This window comes from Pan troglodytes, chromosome 2, assembly GCF_028858775.2.
Source record: "Pan troglodytes isolate AG18354 chromosome 2, NHGRI_mPanTro3-v2.0_pri, whole genome shotgun sequence".
Lineage (NCBI taxonomy): Eukaryota > Metazoa > Chordata > Mammalia > Primates > Hominidae > Pan > Pan troglodytes.
Genome location: NC_086015.1, coordinates 131,459,434 through 131,483,464, shown reverse-complemented (window position 1 = coordinate 131,483,464; position 24,031 = coordinate 131,459,434). Strand labels below are relative to the sequence as shown.

Here is a 24,031-nt window from a genome sequence, read left to right as displayed (position 1 = left end):
AATGAAAAACCTCATCTAGCCACCCCTTGCATAAAATTCCTTAATAACTTCCTACTTTCCACAAGATAAAACTGTAAACTCCTTGGCAGAAGATGCTAAAAAGGTCCTTTGTGATTTGGTGTTTCCTAGTCTGGCTTCCAGCAGCAACAACCATCTGTCTGTCTGTCCACCCAATCTTACAAGCTTCTGTAACAGAAACAACCAGTCATCTACCAAAATTCATCTTCCCCTTTTGATAATCGAGTTGTAGAGAAGCAGATAGCAAGAGAACACAGTCCTAGCCTCTCTTGCACCAAAGTATGGCCAATATATGTAGGCGGGACTAAGTTTTTATCAAGACAAGCTAAGTAGAAAGGATCTGAACCCTTGCCAGTCCAGGCCTTGCACACTGGGCACAGAGTCCCTGTGTTCCTTCTCCTTCCTGTGAGCTGAGACACAGAAGGGCTTGTGCCTCATCAAATTCTAGTTTCTTTATGCTCCTGTGGTTTTTGGCCTCTTTTAAAAACACGTTAGCCTTTACCTCATTTAATGCAGCCCTTATGTGAGCAAATGCCAGGTTGAGATCCCACTTACTAGGACGGGAGGCTGACACCTGCCTGTCCAATTCATGTTTGTGAAATGAACATGGGAGGCCCCAGAAGCCTTCTTATGCAGTGAACATTGCTCTCATTAGCAGACCTACTTGGTGTTCTCTAGGGTCTTCTGCATTTTCTTGGTCATTTTATCAATTGCTGCCTGTCTCTTTCCTTCAGGTAAGAGGTCTATTTTGTTCAGCACCACGACCAGCTTCTGGCAGGCAATCTGGCCGATCACAAGGCATTCCGCTGACTGGGTCTGCATCCCCTTGGTCACATCAATGACCAGCATCATCAGATCAATGATCTGGGCCCCTGGAATAAGAGAAGAGAAGGTTAGAAAGGGAAAAGGGGTGGTGAGCCCCACAGAAAGTTGCCCAATGCCCCAGGTCAAAGCACTGCAGTAAAAGTGAGCAAAGTGGAATAAATGGTGACTACACAGCTCCTGGCTACAGGCCCTGTGCTAGGCACTTGGACCTGAAGCTTCAGAACTGCCATGGCAGATGAGGAAACTGAGGTCCACAAAACACAGAGAGCTTGCCCAGGATCGCACTGCTAACACGCAACAGGGCTGGGTTTAGGTATAGGCTCGTCTAACTCCAAAACCCGTGCCTTTCTATTGCACCAATCCTATCACTTTCATTCCATTTGACAGAGGAAGAAATGTCTCAGCAGGGGGAAAAAAAAAAGTTTCGTACTAGGCTTGGCAAATGGCTAGATACTTGCCCTTGCTAAGAAATGAGAGAAGACTGAGAAAGTAGACGGGGCAGAAGGGGGAGGATTAGGGAGTGGACAGCATCTTTTCCTCACAGTGCTACGGCTCAGTCCTATTCCTTCTGGGGTGTTAGGAGCATCTAAGGTTCTGTGTCACAATCGCTAAGTACTGAACATTTGTGTGCGTGTGTGCGTGTGTGTGTGTGTGTGTGCGTGCACGCTTGTGAGCATCATCCTACTGTACGGCACACCTGAGCTGAACAACAGCAGGTAGACAGACAAGTTACAGAAAGTGAATGAAGGGAAACTGCTATAAATCATGTCAGGAACATAATGTTAGCCAGTGAAGTGACTGTTTCCTTTTTAACGGGATTTGGAGTCATTTCAACAAGAAGCGTGTAACTTCATACTGCAGGAATATACAAACATTTTCCCTATTAAAATGAAGAATAATTACATTTTGAGCTTATAAGAATGCCCATGAAGCATTTCTCGGGATCGGATTATGGTCATTGGCAATGCAGAGGAGACTGCTCTGTGAATGACTCTGATGATGCTGATTCTATCCCACTGCTGGGGATAGAGGGAAGGCATGGAGGAGGGAGGGCCTTTCTTTTTTCGGGCACTCTGACTATGCACACTAGGTCAGCTTACTTAATCTCCAGTAAACTTATGTTTCAGATGAAGAAACGGAGACTCAGAGACATGGGTCTAGGTCATATGCTCTAGATCACACAGCCAACTAGTATCGAAGACACTAGAAATCAGGGCTCCTGACACCACTGCTGAAGAATTCTTCCCACTGTTCCAAGAGGCCTCTTGGTCACCCCTGTCCTGTGACACTCCTCTGGCCTCCCACAGAACGGTGTGTCTCTCTGACTTCAGGTAGACCTAGGCATGCCCCAACCCTCCTGTCTCCCACTCTGCTTCTCCCTGTCCAGCCTCCTCTCCTCATCCTGCCAGCTGGGGCCACAGGGCTAGGCTCAGGTGCACGCAGCAGCAGCAGCAGCATCTCCTCTGCCAGGTCAAGGGGCAGGAGGGCCCAGGTCTCTGCTACAGCCACAGAGGGGATGGACACCGACTCTATCATCTACCATGAACAGAACAGACTATTAAAAACAGGCTCGACTCATCTGATAGACTCCCTCTCATAGCTACTGAATTACCAACTCTCCTCTGGACTCTTTCTCTGTTCCAGCTCCAGTTCCCATAGCCCATGGCAGGCTCATGTTGGCTAGTCCCTAATGGGCTGCTGCAGCTCAGATGTGGCCCTCCAAACTCCATCCTCCAAACAGCCTTCCCAAAGGCACTTTCTAAAAATATATCACTGATTCATATACTGCTGGGCAGGAGCGGGGGTCGGGGGTTAACTGGTATAACCTCTCAGAGGCACATAATCTTTGACCCAGCCAAGCAGCATGTTTGTTACAGCTAATGCTGGAAACTAGGTAAATGTCCATCAGCAGGGGACAGGTTGAAAATAAGAATATAATGCTATAATGCCATGACAGAATACTATACACCCATTTAAAAGAATGAAGAAGCTCTTTATCTACCACTATGGAATGATATCCAAGGCGGAGTGAGTGAGAAGGGCAAGGCACAATGTGCAGAGTGTGATTTGTGTTGAAAAGGGGATAAGGTATACGTGTGTGTGTGTGTGTGCACGTGTGTGGGTGTCACATACTGCATAAGTATTTGCTTCTACACACATAAAATATCTCTGAGGGAATGCAAAAGAAACTAATGACTTGGTTGTCTGCTGGGAGACCGAAGATGAGTAGGAAGGAAATTCTCTGTACATTCTTCGGTTCCTTTTCATTTTAAACAGGGATGTGTAGTATCTGTTCTAAAATAAAATTATAATTTTAAGTGCATAAATAAATAAATAATACAATAAAACACAGACCTGACCATGCCCTTCTCATGCTAAGAGCCCCACTGTCCACTGGAAAAAAAAAAAAAAAAAAAAAGACTCCCCACTGTGGCTTTGGGAGGCTCCCTGTTTTTTAACTACCAGTTGCTTCCCACTCACCTTGTGCCAAGCACCATGCTGTGTGCTCCACAAACCCTTTCCTGGGCTTTTTGCCCTCTCCCCATGGCCCCATGACACTCATGCCTCCCTCACACAAGCTGAGCCCAAGCCTTCCCTACCCAGAAGATACACCCAACTGTCTTCCGGGTCCTAACCATCAGTAAATCTGGGAACTGGCCACAGGGCTGTGAGACTGGGTCTTGAGGCAGGATGAGATAAAGCCCAGCAGGGAACAAGGAGGGAGGAACACGTTGGGGGCCCAGCCTATTTTCCAGTCTCCACCTTCACAGCAGAATGGATCCTGCACTGGCCCCACAGGCCTCCCTCTCCGGTGGGCGAAGCTGTGCCCACAGAACCAAGGCCACTCAACCTCATGGGTTCCTTAAGGACTTCTCCAGAGTAATTCTGACTATCCAAGTTCCCTCTAGAACTTAAACACCTGCCACTACCTAGCCCCTAATTTACAGATGAGGAAGTCGAGGCTTTAGGGAAGTCTGTTGACTGCTCATGGTTATACAGCAGGTAGGTGGCAGAGAAGAGATCTGAACCCTGGTGCCCAGGTTCTTAACTCCCACGCCACACAGCCCGCCCTGCCCAGTGGGGACCCAGCCCACAATTTCTCCCCCTCCCCCCATCAACTCTCCCACTTCCCATCTAAAGATCAAGGTAGGACCCAGGTGGACTCTCGCCCCTTTCCCTTCCTTGCCTTTGCCCCTGCTCCTGCTTTGCCCAGAACACCTGCCCCAGGTTCACTTGCCCCTGATCCTTGATGCCCCACCCAGCTGCATGCTGAGGGTTCATAACCAAGGCCTGGGTTTTCAATCTGTATTCACAGCACAAGACCCAGCTTGGGCACAGCTTAATACATCGTTGCTGGACTAATGCAGCAAATGTCCATATCCCTGCCTCTTCTACTTTATTCACCAGGAATCTGTTCCTCTTCTTCAACAGTCGATTTCCTATTGGTATACACAACTATCCAGTCAACTATCCAGTAGGGGAATGACTCATGTGCTCCACGCATCAGGCCCTCTTGCTTCTCACGCCTATTGAGATCCTGTGGATGGGAAATGAAACTGATTGACAGACCCAGAAAACTAAGCACAGATAGGACCCAAACACTCAGGAGCCAGTTGGGATTTCATCTGCAGCCTGATCCAGCATCCACAAGCCGTCTTTGTTCCAAAAGGCCAGGCTCTTGAGCAGACCCCGTGCAGCGCAGCCAGCACCAGGGACTTCTAAGGAGCCCAGAGGTCAGAGGGACTTGACTGGCCACACTGGGAACCAGAGTAGCACTGGAAACCCGGGGTCATCACCAGGCAACTGCCTGCTGCCTGGCAGCAGCTCTCAGTTACTTTCTTTTCTTCATCAAACTTTTGATCAGACGACAGGAAGTGACACAACTGGCCCGTCTTGCCTTTTTCAAAATCCCTAGTAGTTTCATAGAATGAATCAAACAGTGTCCTTCCCAATTCCCATGAACCCAGGGTAGGAAATCGCTCTGAGACTAGAGGGACATAGCGAGTGAGTGGGTGGGAAACACAAGACAAAAAAATCAAGGCTTATAAATGATCCTCTATATTTCCCAATCTATCAGAGTTTTTCATCTAGTTGTACTGACTATAGTATCCTTAAAAGATTTGCAGAATAATTATAATAGGGTTAAAGTTTCTCAGTACATTTAAAAATTACAATTTCCAATTCTGTAAATTATATATCTTAATCATTTCAAAAATAATGAAAAACTTACAAGGGTCAGCATTTAACAAAGCATAAGTTATCTGTGAGGTGTAATTTTCCTTTTGGGACTGAAGGAATAAAATATGTTCAGAAAAAAATTCAGCTGGAGAAACTTAACATTATACTTTGAACATATTTTAGCAACCTCAAAATCAGATTTTTTTTTTTTTAAAGTCAAAGCTATGGGCATTATAAGAAGGAGAAATAATCTTACATTTAAAATAAAGAAAAAAAAATTTTATTTCCAACTTATATTTTAAGTTCAGGGGTACATGTGCAGGATGACCAGGTTTGTTATGTAGGTAAATGTGTGCCATTATTTGTTATTTATTTATTTATTTTTTGAATTTTAGAGGCAGGGTCTTACTGTTGCCCAGGCTGGAGTGCAGTGGTGCAATCATAGCTCACTGCAGCCTTGAATTCCTGGGCTCAAATGATCCTCCTGCCCTAGCCTCCCAAGTAGCTGGGACTACAGGTGCATGCCACCATACCCAGCTTATTTTTAAAATTTTTTTGTAGAGGTGGAGTCTTGCTATGTTGCCCACGCTGGTCTCGAACTCCTGGCCTCAATAGATCCTCCCACCTCAGCTCCCAAAGTGCTACTAGGATTACGGGCATGAGCCACTGTGCCTGGCCAAAATTTGTTTTTGACTGGTGACTTTTTAAATATTCATTGAACAATGTAAATACATTTTATCAACAATATAAAACTGCAGTGGCAATTAATATCCTACTATTATTATGACCATTTGCCAAATACATTAACTCTCTCTGTGCCTCAGGCTCCTCATCTTATACAAGGACGATGATACTGCCTATGTTATTGGATTGCACTGAAGATTCAATGAGATCAGATATGTAAACAATTTAGAACAGTGCCTAGACATATGAAATCCTCAATTATATTAGCTGTCACCACGGTTTTCACTTCTACATCTGCTATTATGACATGCACAGTGGTGGTCTACATGTCTTCATCTCTTCTTACCTACATCTCAACACCAACTCTGCAATGTGGGTATTACAAATGGGAAAACAGGCTGGGTCTGTAACCCCAGCACTTTGGGAGGCTAAAGTGGGCAGATCACTTGAGCTCAGGAGTTCAAGACCAGCCTAGGCAACATAGTGAAACCCCGTCTCTACAAAAATACAAAAATTGGTTCAGCGTGGTGGCACACGTTTGTAATCCCAGCACTTTGGGAGGCTGAGGTGGGTGAATCACTTGAGCTCAGGAGTTTGAGACCAGCATGGGGCAACATGGTGAAACCCTGTCTCTATACAAAATACAAAAATTAGCTAGGCGTAGTGGTGCATGCCTGTAATCCCAGCTACTTGGGAGACTAAGGTAGGATAATCACCTAAGCCCAGAGAGGTCAAGGCTGCAGGTCAAGGCCTGATTACACCACTGTACTCCAGCCTGGGTGACAGAGTGAGACCCTGTCTCAAAAAAAAAAAAAAAAAAAAAAAAAAGAGAGAGAGAGAGAACAAAGGCTTAGAGAGGTGAAGTAACCAAGTCAGGTCAAGGAGCAAGGATTCAGAGGGATTTGAACTCAGTCTACTGATTTTGCTCTACAACAGTACCCTGAAACTCTGAGCAGCAAGATCTTATGTCCAGAATAAAACAATTGCTCTGTACAAGCCCCCTGTGGGTGTTCCAGGACAAAACGGGCAGGTTTCAGAGGTCCCCACCTCAGAACACAGCTTCTCAGACTCCAGGGCGAGAGCCTTATATTATTATTTGCAGCTGTTTTTATTCATTTATTCAACGTATTGCCTATCTCCTCATTATATAGGTAAGAAGACTGAGGCTGAGACAGGTTAAATAACTTGCCCAAAGCCACCCAACTAGGGGCAAGAACCCAGGATTGATCAGGCTCCATCCAACACAGGTTGCAGCTGTCCCAACCCTGACTCTCTGCCAAGGGCAGGGGATGGGAAGGCAGCAAGACTTCAGTCACATTGCAGCCCATTCTGCAGAGAGAGCAAGGAGAAAATCAGTTTTAAGGAGAATTAGTTTTCCTCCTTCTGCAGTTTTCCTGAAACAGGGTAAGCCTGGACTTTCCCTCTCAAATTCCTACTGGTACCAGGAAGGTGTGGGACTAACCAGCAGTGTCCAGCCTGTCCTCCTTAGCACAGGCTCAGAGGATTTGGAAATGGAAGGGGCTTAAACAAGAGGGTCATTTTAAAGACCAAGGAAACAAGGACCACAAATAAGAGGAAGTGGCAAGAGCAGGGCTTGGAGGTCCCCAAGCTTGGATATGTTCAAATCACAACCTTATCAGGAGCTTCAATTTCCTCATCCACAATCAGGACCTAAACAAAGATGCCTCCTGCAGAAGATTAGGAGAGACTCAGCCCCAAGCACCCTCAGTAAGCAGGAGCTGGTACTAACAGCTGTGAGCACTGAACCTGGGCCCCACCACTCTTGGTCGAACTGTAACAAGGCCTGCTGTCCCCGCTAGTCCAGGCAGACCCCAGGCAAACACAAGTGGACAAAGCCTGCTGATGGAGTTGGAGAAGGGGAAAGGGGAGGAGAGAAGGAGGGCGGTCACGACCAGGCCCTGCACAGTGCCTGTGACCTAGCACCCACCTGGGCACAGGGCAGCATGCCACACTCATGCACTCTCTCTCAGCCTTTCTGCTCAGCCCTCTCACTGAAGCCAAACATTCATGCTGCCCATGCTGCTAACAACCACCAGGTTACTCCATCGACTGCAGGAGGTGCTAGGAGTCTAACAGGCTAGAGGCTCCTGGCCAGGCCCAGACCCTCCAGTGGGGACCAGATGGCCAAAGGAGGCCCCAGTCACAGGAGAAGGCTCCGGGGACCCTGGTCCTTGTTATCACCAGATAACCATTTTCATGAACAGTTTCAGATGGAGGGGAGTTTTATAAAGCTATTCACCCTCTCTGTGCTCCATCTCCACATCTGTAAAACAGAAACAATAATTGCATTTCTGTTTTCTACTGACAGTGGTGTCTACCACTCTAGTTGGAAACTCAGGTTCCTGTAGAGGAGACAGCCCAGAGGGAGGGCATGTTTTGATCTGAGGCATGTGATCAAGGAATTCATAGAGAGGGGTGCTGCCTGTGGGCAGGAGGAACGGGGCGGCAGCTTGGAAGCCCACCTCAAGTTCTGAGGCAGGCGGGGGCAGAGGGTAAGCATCTCGCTCTGCCAGCTGCACAGCCTCAGGCAAGTACACCTCTTGACCTCCTGGAGCCTGGGATTCCTCCTTGGAAGATGCTGATGCCAGAGACAACACCGTGAGTTGGAGGAGGGCACCTCACCCAGCACCTGCCACATGCCCCAGACTCACTAAATGCAAGCTGCTGCAAGTATCACTATGCCAGCACAGTAAGAGCTCAAGAACTGGCCTCCTCCTTCCTTTAGGACTCACATATACCCAAAGGCCTTGTGCCCTCCAGAGGAGGAAGAGGAAGAGTATTAACGGCAGCATGGAGCGAATACAAACAGTGCCTCCCCCAACTCCTGTGGACCCAGGAGCTGGCCCCTCACGGGGTTTCTTGGTAAGTGCCAGCCAACAGCCTGGATCACTGTGTCCACCACTGGGCAGGACATCCTTTTTGTTTGAACTGCCCTGCAAAGGCAGGCTCCTCCACAAACATCCTGGCCAAATCTCACCAGACTTGCAGGGAGACCCCTGAGCAGGAGAAGCTGACCCGGCAGAACTAGACATTGCTGTCCTGGTCCCATGATGCATTAAGAGTCAAACCCTGGCTTCTTGGTCTCCAGGTAAAGGATATGCCATACCACGTGGACCAGAAGAAGTTTAAGAACTCCAAGAACCGGAAGTAACTAGTGGGAACAGAGTTGACCCAGCGTCCAGCAGGGACACTGCAGGGTGCTGCCTGACTGACAAGAAACCCAAAAGCAGCAGCCACAATTCAAATAACAGCCATTACACACTTTGGGAGGCTGAAGTGGGCAGACTGCCTGAGCTCAGGAGTTTGAGAACAGCTTGGGCTAACATGATGAAACCCTGTCTCTACTAAAATACAAAAAATTAGCCGGGCATGGTGGTATGCATGGAGGCTGAGACACAAGAATTACTTGAACCCAGGAGGTGGAGGCTGCAGTGAGCCGAGACTATGCCACTGCACTCTAGCCTGGGCGACAGAGCAAGCTCAAAGAAAACCCCAAAAAACCCCGAATAACAGCCACTGTGGATTGAGAGCTGAATTGGAGCCAAGGACTTCACATCACTGGTTGCAAACTGACAACTTAAAGATGCCTGAGGATCTGGAATGGGCATTGTCTAGCCTGTGCAGTGCCTGTTAGAATATGCATGCACTGCCAACATTTACAACTTGAGAAATGTCACATAAAAATCTCCATGAATTAGCACATGTGGTTAGACCGGGCCTTTGTCTGATGTGGCTGAGGAGCAGCTGTCTCCTGGAGAACAGGCATGCATTCCCAACTTTACCCTGGTTCCTGCAATTCCCTATTGCCTCACACCCCAGCATTTGTATTACTAGCCTGGCCCCCAACAGGCACTTGAGCTTGTGCCTCCTGCATTAGTTCTAATCCTCACCACTATCCCCTGGAAGAGGAGACCTCCCATTTCCATAAAGAGAAATCTGAGGTCTAATTGCCCAACAGTCAACAGCAGAGGCAGCGCTAGTACCAAGGGCTGTCTGACTTCAAAATTTCTGCTTTTTCTATTACCAGCTGCCTCTTGGCCAGAATCATGCATTCCTGAGTGCTCTGGGAACCCTAAGGCATCCCAAAGAGCAGGTGGGCAAGGCCCTGAGGATAGAGAGGAAAGAGAACAAAGTGCACAACCTGAGGCATAGTCCTGCAGGAGGGAGCCAAAGGAGACATTCATCACCACCTGAAGAAAGGCCAGGGTGAACAATGAGAGCATGTCAGCAGTGGAGGAACAGGAGGAACAACAAAGAAAGTCCATGTAAGACATCAAGGCAAAAAATAAATGGCCCTGGACAAGATAGCAGACAAATAGAGGTGTTGGACCCCCGCCAAAAGGAAAGAAAGCCAAAAAAACAAGAAATGCTAGAGACTCATGGCAAAACACCCGCAGAGCTGGGAGAGGGGAGCAGGGCAGGATGCAAGTCCATTTGCTGGCTGCACAATCTTGGGTAAGGATCTTTCCCTCTCTGACCCCAAGGTCCACATCTGGAAACAGGGACAATCACATAATTGTGATAAAGGGACAATGGGTAGCCATCTAGATAAAAATAAAATTGGATGTCTACCATACACATGACACCAGAATAAATTCCAAATGGATCAAGGTTTCAAACATAAAAACAGAAAACCAAAAAAGTACTGAAAGAAAGGGTGAGAAAAAAATTTTTTATAACCTTAAAAGTAAAAAAATACCTAGGTAAGATACAAAACCCACAGAATAAACATAGAAGAAAATAAAAAGGAAACACTGACAAATTCAACAATATAATAACCAAATATCTCTGTATAGGAAAATACGATAAAGTCCAGTGACAAGGGAGAGAAGCTTAAAATGCATACTACATACAAAGGACTGTTTTCCTTAATATTTCAAATTGGAAATATAGAAATGGATTTTTTAAAAAGAGCGACAGTCCAATCAAAAATGTAAATGGTATCAACAGCTAGTTCACACGCAGCACGTTTACTGAACACTCCCTCATGCCAGACGTAGAGTTGGTGGCTGGCACACTTGAGAGGCCAGACAGACAACAGTCCCTACCCCTTGCAATCGAGAACTCACAGTCCAGTAGGGTAGAGCAAAAGCAAACATTAAAACACAGTAAGTGAATTTCACAGTAGGGTCAGAGAGGCTAAGCATCCTGGGGAGAAAGAGCAGGAGAAGTAGGCTCCGAGCTGTCTGGGAAGCAGGTGGCCTGCAATTTTAAATCAGGCTGTCAGGAGAGGCCTCATTGAGAAGGAGCTATCTGGGCACAGACTCAGAGGAGAAGGAGTTGGTAGGCAACAGAGGGAGGAACAAGTGCAAAGCCTCCACATGCGTTTGAGGAAGAGGAAGGAGATGAAGTCAGAGAAATAAGCAGGGGCATAAAGAAATAAAAATAGCTCAAACATGATAAGACATCACACCTTACTAGTAACAAAAAAATGCAAATTAAAACCACTGTACACTGAAATTCTGTTTTTCACCTACTGTACTGACAAAATAATACTGATGATAATACAAAGAGCTAACGTGTTGAGTGTTCGGCCTGCCTAGCCCTGACATTCTGGGAGCCTGCTGACACTCTGTGTCACCGCCACCCCCGCCCCCCACCATTTACAGATGAGGAAATTAAGTCACGGGTCGCAGAACTAGAAAGATAGGGAGCTAGAATTCAAAGTCAGGCTATGTGGCTCCAGAACCCAAGTTTTATACAGGAGGCCGAGTCACCTCAAACATTTGGTAACACTCTTGGCTGGGCACAGTGGCTCACGCCTATAATCCCAACAATTTGGGAGGCCAAGGCAGGCAGATTACTTGAAGTCAGGAGTTTGAGGCCAGCCTGGCCGATGTGGTGAAACCCCATTTCTACTAAAAATACAAAATTAGCTGGATGGGGTGTTGCGTGCCTGGTGTTGCTGCGTAATCCCAGCTACTCGGGAGCCTGAGACAGGAGAAACACTTGAACCCGGGAGGCGGAGGTTGCAGTGAGGCGAGATTGCTCCACTGAACTCCAGCCTGGGCGAAAAAGTGAGACTCCGTCTGAAAACAAACAAACAAACAAACAAACAAACAAACAAACAAACAAACCTTTGCCCATCCACACAGGGGAGACAGATAGTCCTGCCTGTCACTGGGGTGGGGTTGGGGGTAGGAGCAGCACATGCTGGCAAATGGCCGTCAAACACCCCTGGGGACTAGCAGTGACCCACGTGCACATGGGGCACATATGTGGACACTCACTGCTATGTGTCTGGAAGAGCAAAAGGTCAGAACCAGCCTGACTGCCTGTTGGAAGGGAAGTAGTTAACTAAACCATGATATATACATAAAACAGAACATGACCCAGCTATTTAAAAACACCACGGTAACTATTCACTGAATAGAGCTCTAGCGGAGCTGGTGTGTTCACTGTGTGCACAGTATATTGCCACTTCTAGAGAATCCGTGGGAGAAAGAACATGCTTAAAAATCATGAAGTGTCTTTGGAATCTTTAGAAGAAAATGGTTATAGCAATTTGCTTCCAGGAAGTAAACTAGGTAAGCAGGGGGTAAAAGGAAGATTTACTTTTTACTGTGTACCTTTTTGTACCTTTAAGATTTTGAACTATGTACATACATACGTTACTGACTCAAGAGCAATTTATTTTTAAAAGTAAAGCTTCAGGCTGGGCGCGGTGGCTCAGGCCTATAATCCCAGCACTTTGGGAGACCGAGGTGGGGGGATTGCTTGAGCCCAGGAGTTCAAGACCAGCCTGGGCAACATGGAGAGACCCCATCTCTACAAAAAAAAAATACAAAAATTAGCTGGGTGTGGTGGTGTGCACCTGTGGTCCCAGACATATGGGAGGCTGAGGCAGGAGAATCACTTGAACCAGGGAGGCAGAGGTTGCAGTGAGCCAAGATCACGCCACTGCACTCCAACCTGGGCAACAGAATGAGACCCTGTCTCAAAAAAATAAAATAAAATAAATAAGTAAGTAAAAGTAAAGCTTCATATCACTGGAAAACCAGCATAATTTACCATAAGTGAAAAGTTTAAAAAAAGAAGTACAATAAAAGTAAAACACTGTTATTAAGTTCTAGCCAGACATGGTTACAGTAACAGGCACTGAGCTTACAATGTTAAGAGAAGTATAAGAGCTCCCAGCACCAACCTGAGATCTCCTTAAGGTCATCAGAAAGACTTAAAGAATCTTGAAATGGGAATAACTTTCTCACTGGGATCGACGTCCCTTAACACCATATCTGTGCACACATCAAGTCATCTCAGACACAACTCTAGGTATGTACCTGTCCTATTAGGAAACTTGTCAAGAGGCTAGCTTTGATCTACAAGTTAGACAATCCACCTAAGGCAGGGTGGGAGGGTAGCAGAGAGAAGACACCCAGTTATGTCTGCTTAGTGGTCATAAAGATTTTCTGTTAATGAGGTTTCAGCCTTCTGCAAGACCAGTGGAGGAATCCATGGAAATGTCCTCGCACCACAGTCAGCCTTGCTAGAGAGCAACTCCTAAGTCTCTGTCTGGCTGTACCCAAACCATGCTGTCGTATGCAAGGATGGTCACAAAGATGACTCAAGGGTGATGGGCATACGGGAGTCCTATGTACTATTCTTAGAGCCTTTCTCTAAGTTTGAAATGACTTTGAAATAAAAAGCTTAAAAATGAAAAAAATGGGCTGGGAGCGGTGGCTCATGCCTGTAATCCCAACATTTTGGGAGGCCGAGGTGGGAGGGTCACTTGAGGTCAGGAGTTCAACACTGGCCTGGCCAACATGATGAAATGCCATCTCTACTAAAAATACAATAATTAGCTAGGCATGGTGGTGCGTGCCTGTAATCCCAGCTACTCAGGAGGCTGAGGCACGAGAATTGCTTGAACCCGGGAGGCGGAGGTTGCAGTGAGCCAAGATCACACCACTGCACTCCAGCCTGGGCGACAGAGCAAGACTCTGTCTCAAAATAAATAAATTAAATAAATAAATAAATAAATAAATAAATAAAAAGATGACTACAGGTCAGGGAATCGGGGAAAGGAAGAAAGAGAATGAACACATATTGCATGCTTAAGAATGCACCAGGCACATTATTTCAATTAATCTTAATAGCCCAGGAAGGAAACATTTATTATTATTCACACACACAGGTGCAGAAGCTGAGACTTGAAGAGATTTGAAGGATCTGAAGTGACTTGCCCTCAGTCACACAGCTAACAAACTGGAGGACTGGATTAGAACCCAAACCTCCAACTCAACAGGAGAACTTGTACCATGATACTAAGCAATATCGCCTGTCTGCCAGAGTCTAAGAGCCTGCATGCCCACCATGAGGCTGAGGGAAGAGGAAGTTAAGGAGATGCTCAAGGTCAGAGGTAGGGACCTATCTAATGTAGGATGTTCCCTATCTAATGAAAATACAAAATAAAGTGATCTTCAACAGAAGCATGAGGGAGCTCAGGTAGATCTGTAAGAGAACTTCCTGAGAGCAAGGGCTGGTAAAGATGTGGATGGATAACTGGAGACATGATTAAAGAGCTCTTTGGCTAGAAGTTTTCAAAACAGCTGATCCACATCAGGGAAGAAGTATGAATTAAGCCAGGGTTCTCCATCCATGAGCCACCTTCATGATTTCTGCCAGGCCCATGGATACTACCTCTACTATTATTTACTCACATGTATGTTTAAATCACATCATTTTTTAAAATTCAAATGCACTTATATTAAAAACAACTTTACATGACCATAAGTACAACACTCTTAAATTTGCGTTAAGGAGAAATTAACTGTAAAGATAAATAAAACATTATTAGATGTTAACTGGATAACATGGCCTGCTGAAGCACTGAGCCTGGAACTCACTCTGCCGAAAAGGGGTCAGTGAGAGGTAGGGAAAGGTGTGCTGGCACTAAATCCAGGGACTGGAAGAAAACTGGAAAATGCATGACCTTCAGTCCTGCTAAGCCAGAGCATTAATGATGCGCCAGGCATCAGCTTATCGTCAGCCAGGAGCGGCCCACCCCTAGGGAGGCAATGAAGTAGACACTGATCACTGAGAGGACAAGAGGCAGAGTCAGCCTCATACAGGAAGACACACGAAGAGTGGAGGTTTCCAAGCTCCTGTCAGGGCCAAGGAGTCCGGGGGGTGATGGCTGCTTACGTTGCCTTTCCAGATGGAAGCAGACATGAGGGCTCTGTAAGGCCACAGGGCTCCCAACCTAACCAGGGAGTTTTGCCTTTTTGCTTCTTTAAGCTACCGTGTCTTAGTCTATCTAGGGTAATCTTTTTAGCTGACTTTGCACAACAGTACAACTCCTGTTCAAGAGGAGTGAAAAAGAGCAGAAAACGGAATTTGAAATGTAGAAATAAAATAATTGTGGCCCATAAGCTATAATTTGATTTCATGCTTTACAAGGAAATGAAAGAAGGCTTCCTTAAAATGTACAGTTTCTGTTCTCTCCCGCCTCAGTCCCCTTCCCCCCATTTTAACCATTTTAGGATTTCCTCTAGCACTGAAGAGAAAATAGGATTGTGGAAAATGTTCAGTTCTCAAGTGTCACTACCACTCAGGGCAAGCTCGATTTTAATGTGAACTTCCCATTCCGGGTAAGAGGAAATTCTTCAATTAATAAACCGGGTGTGCGGAGGCCAGTCTTTAAGGTTTAATCAATTTCATCTGTACTTAGGATAAAAAGACTGACTATTCTACTTTTTTCCCCTCGTTTTCCTTCTTTAAAAAAATAATAAAATGAATGTTTTATTTTAAATTCTTTGAGGTTCGTATCTCCTGTTTCAGGAAATATTGTCTATTTCATGCAGTGAGTATGAAAACTTCCCCCCACCCCCTGCCCAACTTTTTAACTTTTCCTCCGAATCTTTAGTCAAAAATAACTAAATTATCCTTTGCCCTCATATACTATAACAGCTTGGGAGATGATATGAGTTATACAGGATTTTGGCAGACACCTTGAGGGGCTTGGGGGTGGGGGTGGGAACAGAGAGACAAATCACCAAATATGGATACAAGAATTTTTGGACAAAACAGTAAGAGGTAGACACAGGAATGTGAATTACAAAGAAAACCCTAAGCACACTTCACCATCAGCGATGCCTGAAATCCAAACACAAACCTCACCCAGGGAAGAGCCCCTGCCCTGTGTGTCCTCGTGTCTCTCCCAGTTCTCTCAGCTGGGGGAGTGGGGGGAGATACGACAGGATGGCTTGGAATCTCAGAATTAAGCCAGGGAGCTTTCCCAGCAGTGCTGAATAAACACTCAGACTTGCCAACCAACCAGGAACAACAGGCCCTAACAGGGCACCGAGAACCCCTGACTCTTTTGTTACATGACATGGACACTGAGTCCACCTTGGATCCTGGGGCAGGGTTGGGAATCAGGCCCCACAGGAAAGGGCTCAGGGCACAATCCCTGGGGAGGGCCAGCCTGAGTTGGAGCCCCTGCTCCACATACCAGCAGTATGATCTTTCACAAAATGCCTGGGCTTTCCAGGCCTGTTTCTTCATCTATCATATGGAGATGAAACCATTACTAACCTTTTAGAAAGGTATGTGATGTGCCTAGCAGACTGCTTAGAACAAAGAAGGTACCTGATCCATGAGACGGGAGAGCCAGAGTTACAAAGATCTGTGCAATTCAGTGTCATCTCAGCTCTTCCCACAAGGTGCCCTTAGGGAAAAGGCTATTTTTTAAAGTCAATATTTTTCACAAAAATTCTGTAACTCTGGGGTCCTGTCAATGTGATTTCCATTGTGAAAATGAGTGGAAAGCCTCATCATTCATAACAATGGCTACCAATTATCAAGGTCTCGATTGGGCTGGCCACAGTGCCAAGCAACAACCCATCCAGGTATGAGAAATCTGAGGCTTGGAAAGTTAGACACAGAGCCCAGTCCACAATGAGGGCTCACTAAAATGAGTGAGGGGGAGGAGGCGAGGGAAGACAGGAGAGAGGGGATGGAGGGGAGGAGAGGAGTAGGGGGACAGTGCAGTCCTATAGCTAGAATGTGGTGGAGCCAGGAGCCAATGCTGGCTCTGCCTGATCTGAGGCAACATAAATTAGTTCCACCGGCCACCTACCTGAAGGTCACCAAAGAGGATTTCTCTTGGAGAGCACCCAGTGATCTCCAAGGGAAACTGTGAAGGAAACTTCCTGGAGTCCTCCATCTCTAGATTTCAGGGCATGCCTACTGATGCATGGGCCACCTTGAGAGTGAGGGCAAGGTGTGTGGGGAGACAGACAGACTTTGAGGGAACATTCTGGATTCTACTTCAACTTTCCCAATCTGCATGCTAAGTGAGACCTGTCTAAAGGCCCTTACCTATTTGAGCCTCAGTCTCTCCTACCTGTAAAATGGGGATCATATACTATAAACAGAGCAGTGTGAGGCTCATGGGTACTTGCTAACCAACCTCACTTGGGTCTGGAAGACAGCAGGTGCTTCATCATGAAAGTGATCATTATGAGTGCTCTTGAGCCTGAGTTCCCATTCTCCCTAACAAATGCTATCATTCACAAAGGCCTGTCCTAAAGTAAAGAAAGTGGAGAGCAGTTGTCCCAAATATAAAAGCCTCCAGTGGCCAAGTACAGTGGCTAACACCTGTAATCTCAGCAATTTGGGAGGCTGAGGAGGGAGGATGGCTTGAGGCCAAGAGTTTGAGACCAGTCTGGGCAACATAGTGAGACCTCCAACTTTATAAACAAATTTAAAAAACAAAAATCAGCCAGGTGCAGTGGCACATGCCTGTAGTCCTGGCTACTCTGAAGGTTGAAGGAGAGGATGGCTTCAGCCTAGGAGTTCAAGGTTGCAGTGAGCTATGATCGTGCCACTGTATTCCAGCCTGGGCCACAGAGCACGATCTTGTCTCGAAAGAAAATAAAGGGAAGGAAGGGAGGGAGGGAGGGAGGGAGAGAAAGAATGAATGAATGAAAAAACGAAAGAATGAAAGAAAGTGGGCGAGAAAGAAAAGGAAAGGAAAGAAAGGAAAAGAAAAAAGAAAAGAAAAGAAAAAGAGAGATAAAGAAAGAAAAAATAAAAGAAAGAGAACGAAAGGAAAAGGAAAGGAAAGGAAACCCTCCAGGGCTGGTGGGCACCTCACATGAGCAACATGGGCTAGGCATAAGTCAAGGTGTGAGACCAAAGGGAACAGAAACTCCCGCACCCCATTTGGAGGGGACCGTTTCTCCTCAGCTCCAGTACACCATGGCCAGACAGGAATGTAGGCCTCAAGTTGCCAGATCCTCTGATTTTTTAAGAGATGCCAAAAATCTGGAATATTATATGAAATTCGCCAATGTTTAAATGTTGACAACCAATTGAAAAAAATGTTTAAACAGCATGGCCCAAACAAAACATGTCCATGGGCCAAGACTGGCCTGTAGCTCCCTAGTGTGAGAACTCTGGAGTTTTCGCTAGAAAGGAAAGTTCGAAGAAACAGAATAAACATCTAGCCTTTTAGGCCTGTAACTATTGGAGTCAGAAAAGCACTCAGGAATCAGTCCGCTATGCCTGGGGTAGGGCAGATTTGACAGCCCACTCCTTCTTTCTCCCATGAGACATGTTTTGCCCTTGGTGGGGGTGGGGAAGGTGGATGCCAGGAGGGTCATCCTGGAGGAAAGGACAATGGGCTCTCTGGGGTCCAAATGAGAGCAGACGAATCTCACTCAGCCCTTGCCCCTCCAGTGGGGCCACGTCGGGAGAGCACTTCGCTCTCTGGCCTTGGCTTCTTCCAAAGCTGATGAAAAGGCCGTGCAGAGGCTGCCAAACACTCGCTCCCCAACACTCTGGACCGAGGCCCCACACCTAGTATCATAGCCACAGTATACATATGCTGTGTAAAAACAGGGCCTACTTCGTAGACTGTTAGGAGGACTGAAGGAGTTAATGCATGTGAAAGCTCCAAACAGTTTCTGACATTATTTTCTCTCTAGTGGGGATTTTCCCTAGAATTTCAAACGTAGGTTTTCATACTGAGTCTCAATATAGCCCCAGGAGGTAGAAAGCCCAGGAATAACCTAAGACAATTATTTCCCTGGATCATGAAGCAGGAAAACCTCAGAGACACCAGGCTGGAATTTCCTCTGGGACAGAAGTTATTCTTACCAAGCCCTTTCCACAAGAAATGAGCACTGTTTTTATAGGTGACATTTAATGTAGTGTTCACTATAACTAGGCTCCGTTCTAAGTGCATTGCATACATCAGCTCATTGAACTCAGTCCTAGGATACAGGTACTATTACCAACACCCCCATTTTGCAGATGATCACATCAAGGCACAGAGAGTTTGCATTGCCTGCTTGCCCAAGGCCAAATTGTCAGGTAAGTGGAAGGACAGGATCAGACCCCACTCAGGCCGGGGACCTGGTATCTAGTAGTGCTATGTTGCCCTCTGTGGAGAAGAGAGTGAGGGTCACAGGAGGTCAAGGTCAGAGACTGACTCCCCAACCCTGACCCTCCTCCCTGGGCAAGGAACAAGAAGGGCAGTGTGGTTGGGCCCCTACCTGCACCACCTGACAGCCTCACACCCACCACCCCCATCTCCTCGTACTCCATGCTTCAGCTCCTCACTCAGCCATGCTCTCTATCACCCCAGGACCGTGGCCCATGCACATGTGCCTGGAGCATTCTTCCCACCTTGTCCTTTCTCTGGCAACCCAGCCTTCAAATTTTGGCTAGATGTCACCTCCCAGGTATTTTCCAGGCTCCCTCTCATCTGGAGGTGACAGCCCCTCCTCAGAGCCCCACAATCCCTGTTGCCCTAGGATAGTGCTGTTTGTGACTCCAAGCTCCTCTGCAGCTTCACCCACTGGGACAGGGACCTGGGCCACCTTATCCCACAGAATCCCTTGCACACGGCAGCAGAGAATAGGTGCTCAACAAATATGTATGAAGTGAATGAAAAGCACTGAGAGGTCAGAGATGACCGGGCCTGTTCAATTACTTAGAACACCCCCTCCAGCAACAATTAATCAACTCTTCTCTAGTCCTCAGTGGTGGCATCCTAGTAACACTTAAAAAGGTTATGTATGCTTGTTTAGAAACAGAAAAAAGGGGAGAAAAGTTGAACAACTGAAGCGGCTGTGCCAAGACAAAATCAAATGCTGTGAAGATCCGGTGGCCCAGGGCCAATAGAGAGAGGACTCAGGGGCTGCAAGGACTGCATCCACTTGGAGAAGACCCCAGTAATCTGAATGAGGGGAGGATGGGCCCTCAGATATCCGCTTTACAGATTAAGAGAGTGAGACTCAGAGAGGTCAAGGAACTCTCATCCAAGGCCCCACTGGCAGCAAAGGCAAGCACTGGGACTGAGCTCCGGCTCAAGTCACCCCCGGACCCAGACTCCTCCTCCCCTATCATGGAAGCAGGGTCTGTCCTCACAAGGCCCCTGAGGCAATGCCGCTCTCACCAACTCTTACACTATGGGTTCCAAAAAACAACAGTTGTCTTAGACCCTTGTAGAAATGGGTCCCCAAGCCACAGAGAGCCCTTCCTCTGAAGCAAAGAAACCAAGGCAGGACATTCTTGACTAACCCTAAGCTGAAGGTGCTGGAAGGGCTTGGGCCAATGCTCAGGGCCCTGACTCAAACCCATCAGGAGCTTCACCCCATGAAGTGTCCTGAGGGCACTGGGTCACAGAGCCTGCGAGAGTGGACCTAAGAAATTGTTTACTGGGAGAGCAGGAGACCAAAAAAAGAAGAACGGAGCGGGGGGATAGGGGGAGGAATCTGTCACAAAAAGTAAGTAAAATCAGCAGAATTCCTTCATGAAAAGGGTGGAATTAGCATATGGGCTCAGCTGCCAAGTGAGGCCATTGAAACAAGCAATGTAAATGAATTCAAGATACAATTAGACATTTTTCTGGACGGAGACAGAGGAACTGAAGAAGGCATGGTAGGTCACATTTCAGAAGGAGCAGCAGGAACACACTGCACTGTGAAGCAGCCTGCAGAGTCCACCATGTCCTGCAAGCCCCAAGCAAGCAACCAGAGGGACAGGATGCAATGGCCCGAGAGGGGCCAGGGGCAGGGGGGCCCCCTGGTGGAGGCGACAGGCAGGCCAGGCTGGTGTCCCAGGCAAGCATTCCCACCTTAGTGGGCTCTCCTTCCCCACTATTAATTTCTCAAGATGCCTGATACTGTACCTGCAAAACCAGCTACCCTCTGTGCACCACACAACCCTCTGTGCACCACCATATCTGGGCACAGAAATAAAAGTTTGCTTCTGTTCCATTCTGTATGGCTGTCCCTAGGCTGGGTTCTGAACCTCAGAAATTAATCCAACCCAGTCCCTGCCCTCGAGAAGCTTCAGAGTCTTCTGGGGGAAACACACACACACATACAGACAACATCAACACAGTGAAGTATGTAAAAGTTAAATGAGAAGTTTCTGCTAAGCAAGCATAGAAGAGGGGAATTTAGCAACTGGAGGGAGGGAGCAGGCCGGAAAGCTAAGGGAAGGGGCCATTCAGGGCACAGGACACAGCAGGGGGCTACGGAAGCCCCAGCTGCCAGTGCTGCACGGAGGATGCTGAGCATGCACTTCCCCGGGATCTTTGGGGAGATGGCCAGATCACCTCGAGCTTTGTTAGAAAAGGACGGAATGACCAGAGGCGCCAACTGCTGGCCCCTGGACCAGATATGACTCAATGGCAACAACTCAGTACAGCTGTTCCCAATCTTCTCAAGAGCACATGTGGCCCACCCAAGGAACAGAAAATGCTGGGTCCTTGTGAGGGACACAATTTATTAGGCCCTCTCTAACCCAATTGGTTCTGATGTCCTCCTTTATGTGGCTTACGGCATGGGCTGTCTAGCTTCGTCAAGCTCCTGGGCCTCTTCCTGAAACATTCATTTCCTTCAAGGTGAAATAAATGTTTACTCCTAGTCACTCTAAAAAGGATCACAAGCATTTCCTTTGTGTTCTCAGCACACTTGCTGGCAACGAGTGTTTCCACAGCCCCTGAGCTCCTGCCCCGATTCTTATTGGGGCTCTGTTCTCCGGCATATCCTGAGAGTCAATCTCTTGCGTCAATGAACTGAGTCTCTTCAACTGAAACTAGAAATAATTGGTAACACTCTGAGAAGACAATAAGACACATCTGCTTCTGTGCCCAGCACTTTGGTCTGTAAAGCAGCACGAAACCAGACCACCTGAGGAGTGACAGGACACTGAGCAAGTGCTTGGCAGTGTCCTTTCCTTCTCTCCAAAACCTGCAGGTGCTCAGAGCTGGTGTCCTCTCAGCTCCAATGCCCTGCCCCATAAAGCCTGGGTGCCTAACCATCCAGACCAGAGGAGAGAGGAAGAGGATGCAGAAGAGGTCTTGGGGCCAGGGGACAGTGCAGTAGAGATGGAGAGGTGGCTGGTGCTCTGTCCTCCTCCCTGGCAGATAAAGACAACATTATATTTGCATTTATAAACAGCTACTACGTGCCAGGCACGGTGCTGGGGATGCTTACATCTGCATTCACATTATCTTCACAACAACCCTGCAAAGTAAGCACTCTAATTCCATCTTCCAAAGGTGGAAACTCAGTCAGAGAGGTCAAGTCACAGGCTCAAAACACACAGCGAGTGCATGGCAGAGCTAAGATCCCAAAGGCTGTATAGTCTTCTATAACCTTCAGAACTCCCTGTAGCCATGTAGCTTCATTGTAGGGGGCCTTGGCACTGCCTGTGTACCAGAAGCACCTCCTTAAGAATAGACACAAAACCAAAAAAAGACACTGACCCAGGGCTGGGGCTGGACTTGCCTCACTGTGGCATCCAGCCCTGTCTTCCAGAAAAGAGCTCTTCTGCACTGGTGGGAGGCTTCCTGGAGCAGTGCTCATCTTCCTGTCTGCTTCAGCCCCTACATCTTGGGCGAAACTTGAGGTTGAGGTTACATGCTTCGCCCTACTCGGGGTAACCATACCTGGGCAGCCAGGTGTAGTACATAAAATATAAAGCTCACTAAGAGGGGTGTGGATTCAAATCCCAATACTAGGGTCTGACCTGAGGAAGCCAATCTACCTCTCTGAGCCTCGGGCTCCTCATCGACATGAAGGACTTGGGGATGTATATGTTCTTATATCCTTTTGTGGAGGGAGGAGGTAGGGAACCATATTTGAAGAACATTTTTCAAGAAAATTCTAAATATAGATAGGGTACTGGATACCAAAGAATAGTTATTATTAGCTGTGCTAATGACATTGATTTATGCAAGAAAATGTCTATATTTTTTAAAGATATATACATAAGTATTCAGGGGTAAAATGACTCAAGATCTCATAAATTTGTTTAAAAATACTTCAGCAAGAAAAGCAGGGGAGAGAGAGATGAAACAAGCACGGTGAAATCTTAGTAACTGTTCAGTCTGCCTGATGGGTACATGAAGGTTTGTTCTCTTTGTCCTGAGTATGTTTGAAACCTTTCACTTTTCACATAAAACCTCCTTGAAGGCAGATCTAATAGGAACATGATAAATGTTAAGTGAGAACCTGGGGATAAGGATGCATGCATGAAAAGACCCAAGGGTGACCACAGGAACCATTTGAATACAGAATTAAGTCTGGAGAACTGTGACGTTTATTCTTCCATTAAAATGATGGGCCTCTTATACACCAATTACATTTACTATCATTCTTGAAAGAAGAAATACATTCTATGAAAATTATTTCACTAATGCCAACTAAAAAAAATCCTGAAGCAGAACTACCAAAAACAGGAGGAGAGGTGTCACAGAGTGGTGCTTCATTTCTCAAGGTGATAGCTTGGGAAATCCAGGCTTAAGCAGGTTCATTTAAGATTTAAAAGTAACCCTTTGTAGAACCATTTTTAGCTCTAATGTAAAAACAAAAAAACTGTAGACCTGCACAAATGAAAAGAGAATGAGAAACAGAAGATCTCATAGAAAATAACAAAAAGAGCAGGAAAGAATAGAAAATGTTTTTTTTTTTTAAATGGAACATGATGACAAAAGACCAAATATATAATAATAAATGTAAAAGGGATAAGCCAACCTATTTAAACAATGAGGTTTTCAAAATACAAAATATCCCGTTTTTATATCTTTGATGTCATTTCAAATGATTTCTTCTTTTCCTGTTTTCTTCGCTTGTTTTCTGGTTTTCCTGCAGTGCTCACACAACATGCACGCACATGGGCACATGCTCACGGACATCCTATGACTGCTTTTTATGCACCAGGTGCTGGTCCAAGGCACTTTACGAAGACGATCATACAACATTTCTGTGTTGTTGTCACTAAATTTCCCATTTCATACATAAGGATACTGAAGCCCAGTGGTGTCAATGTTACTTAAAGG

The 24,031-nt window shown here is 46.5% G+C and overlaps 1 protein-coding gene across 17 annotated transcripts in view; it reads right to left on the bottom strand.

Moving 5' to 3' along the window:
* EEFSEC (eukaryotic elongation factor, selenocysteine-tRNA specific) overlaps window positions 1–24,031 on the bottom strand; it is a 284,050-nt gene that overhangs the window by 190,079 nt on the left and 69,940 nt on the right. For all 17 annotated transcript variants that reach the window (XM_063806207.1, XM_063806209.1, XM_003309983.6 and 14 more), the window contains one exon: window positions 683–890. In XM_063806207.1, coding sequence (XP_063662277.1) covers window positions 683–870 — 188 coding nt within the window. In that variant the 5' untranslated portion in view covers window positions 871–890. The remainder of the gene's footprint in view (window positions 1–682; window positions 891–24,031) is intronic.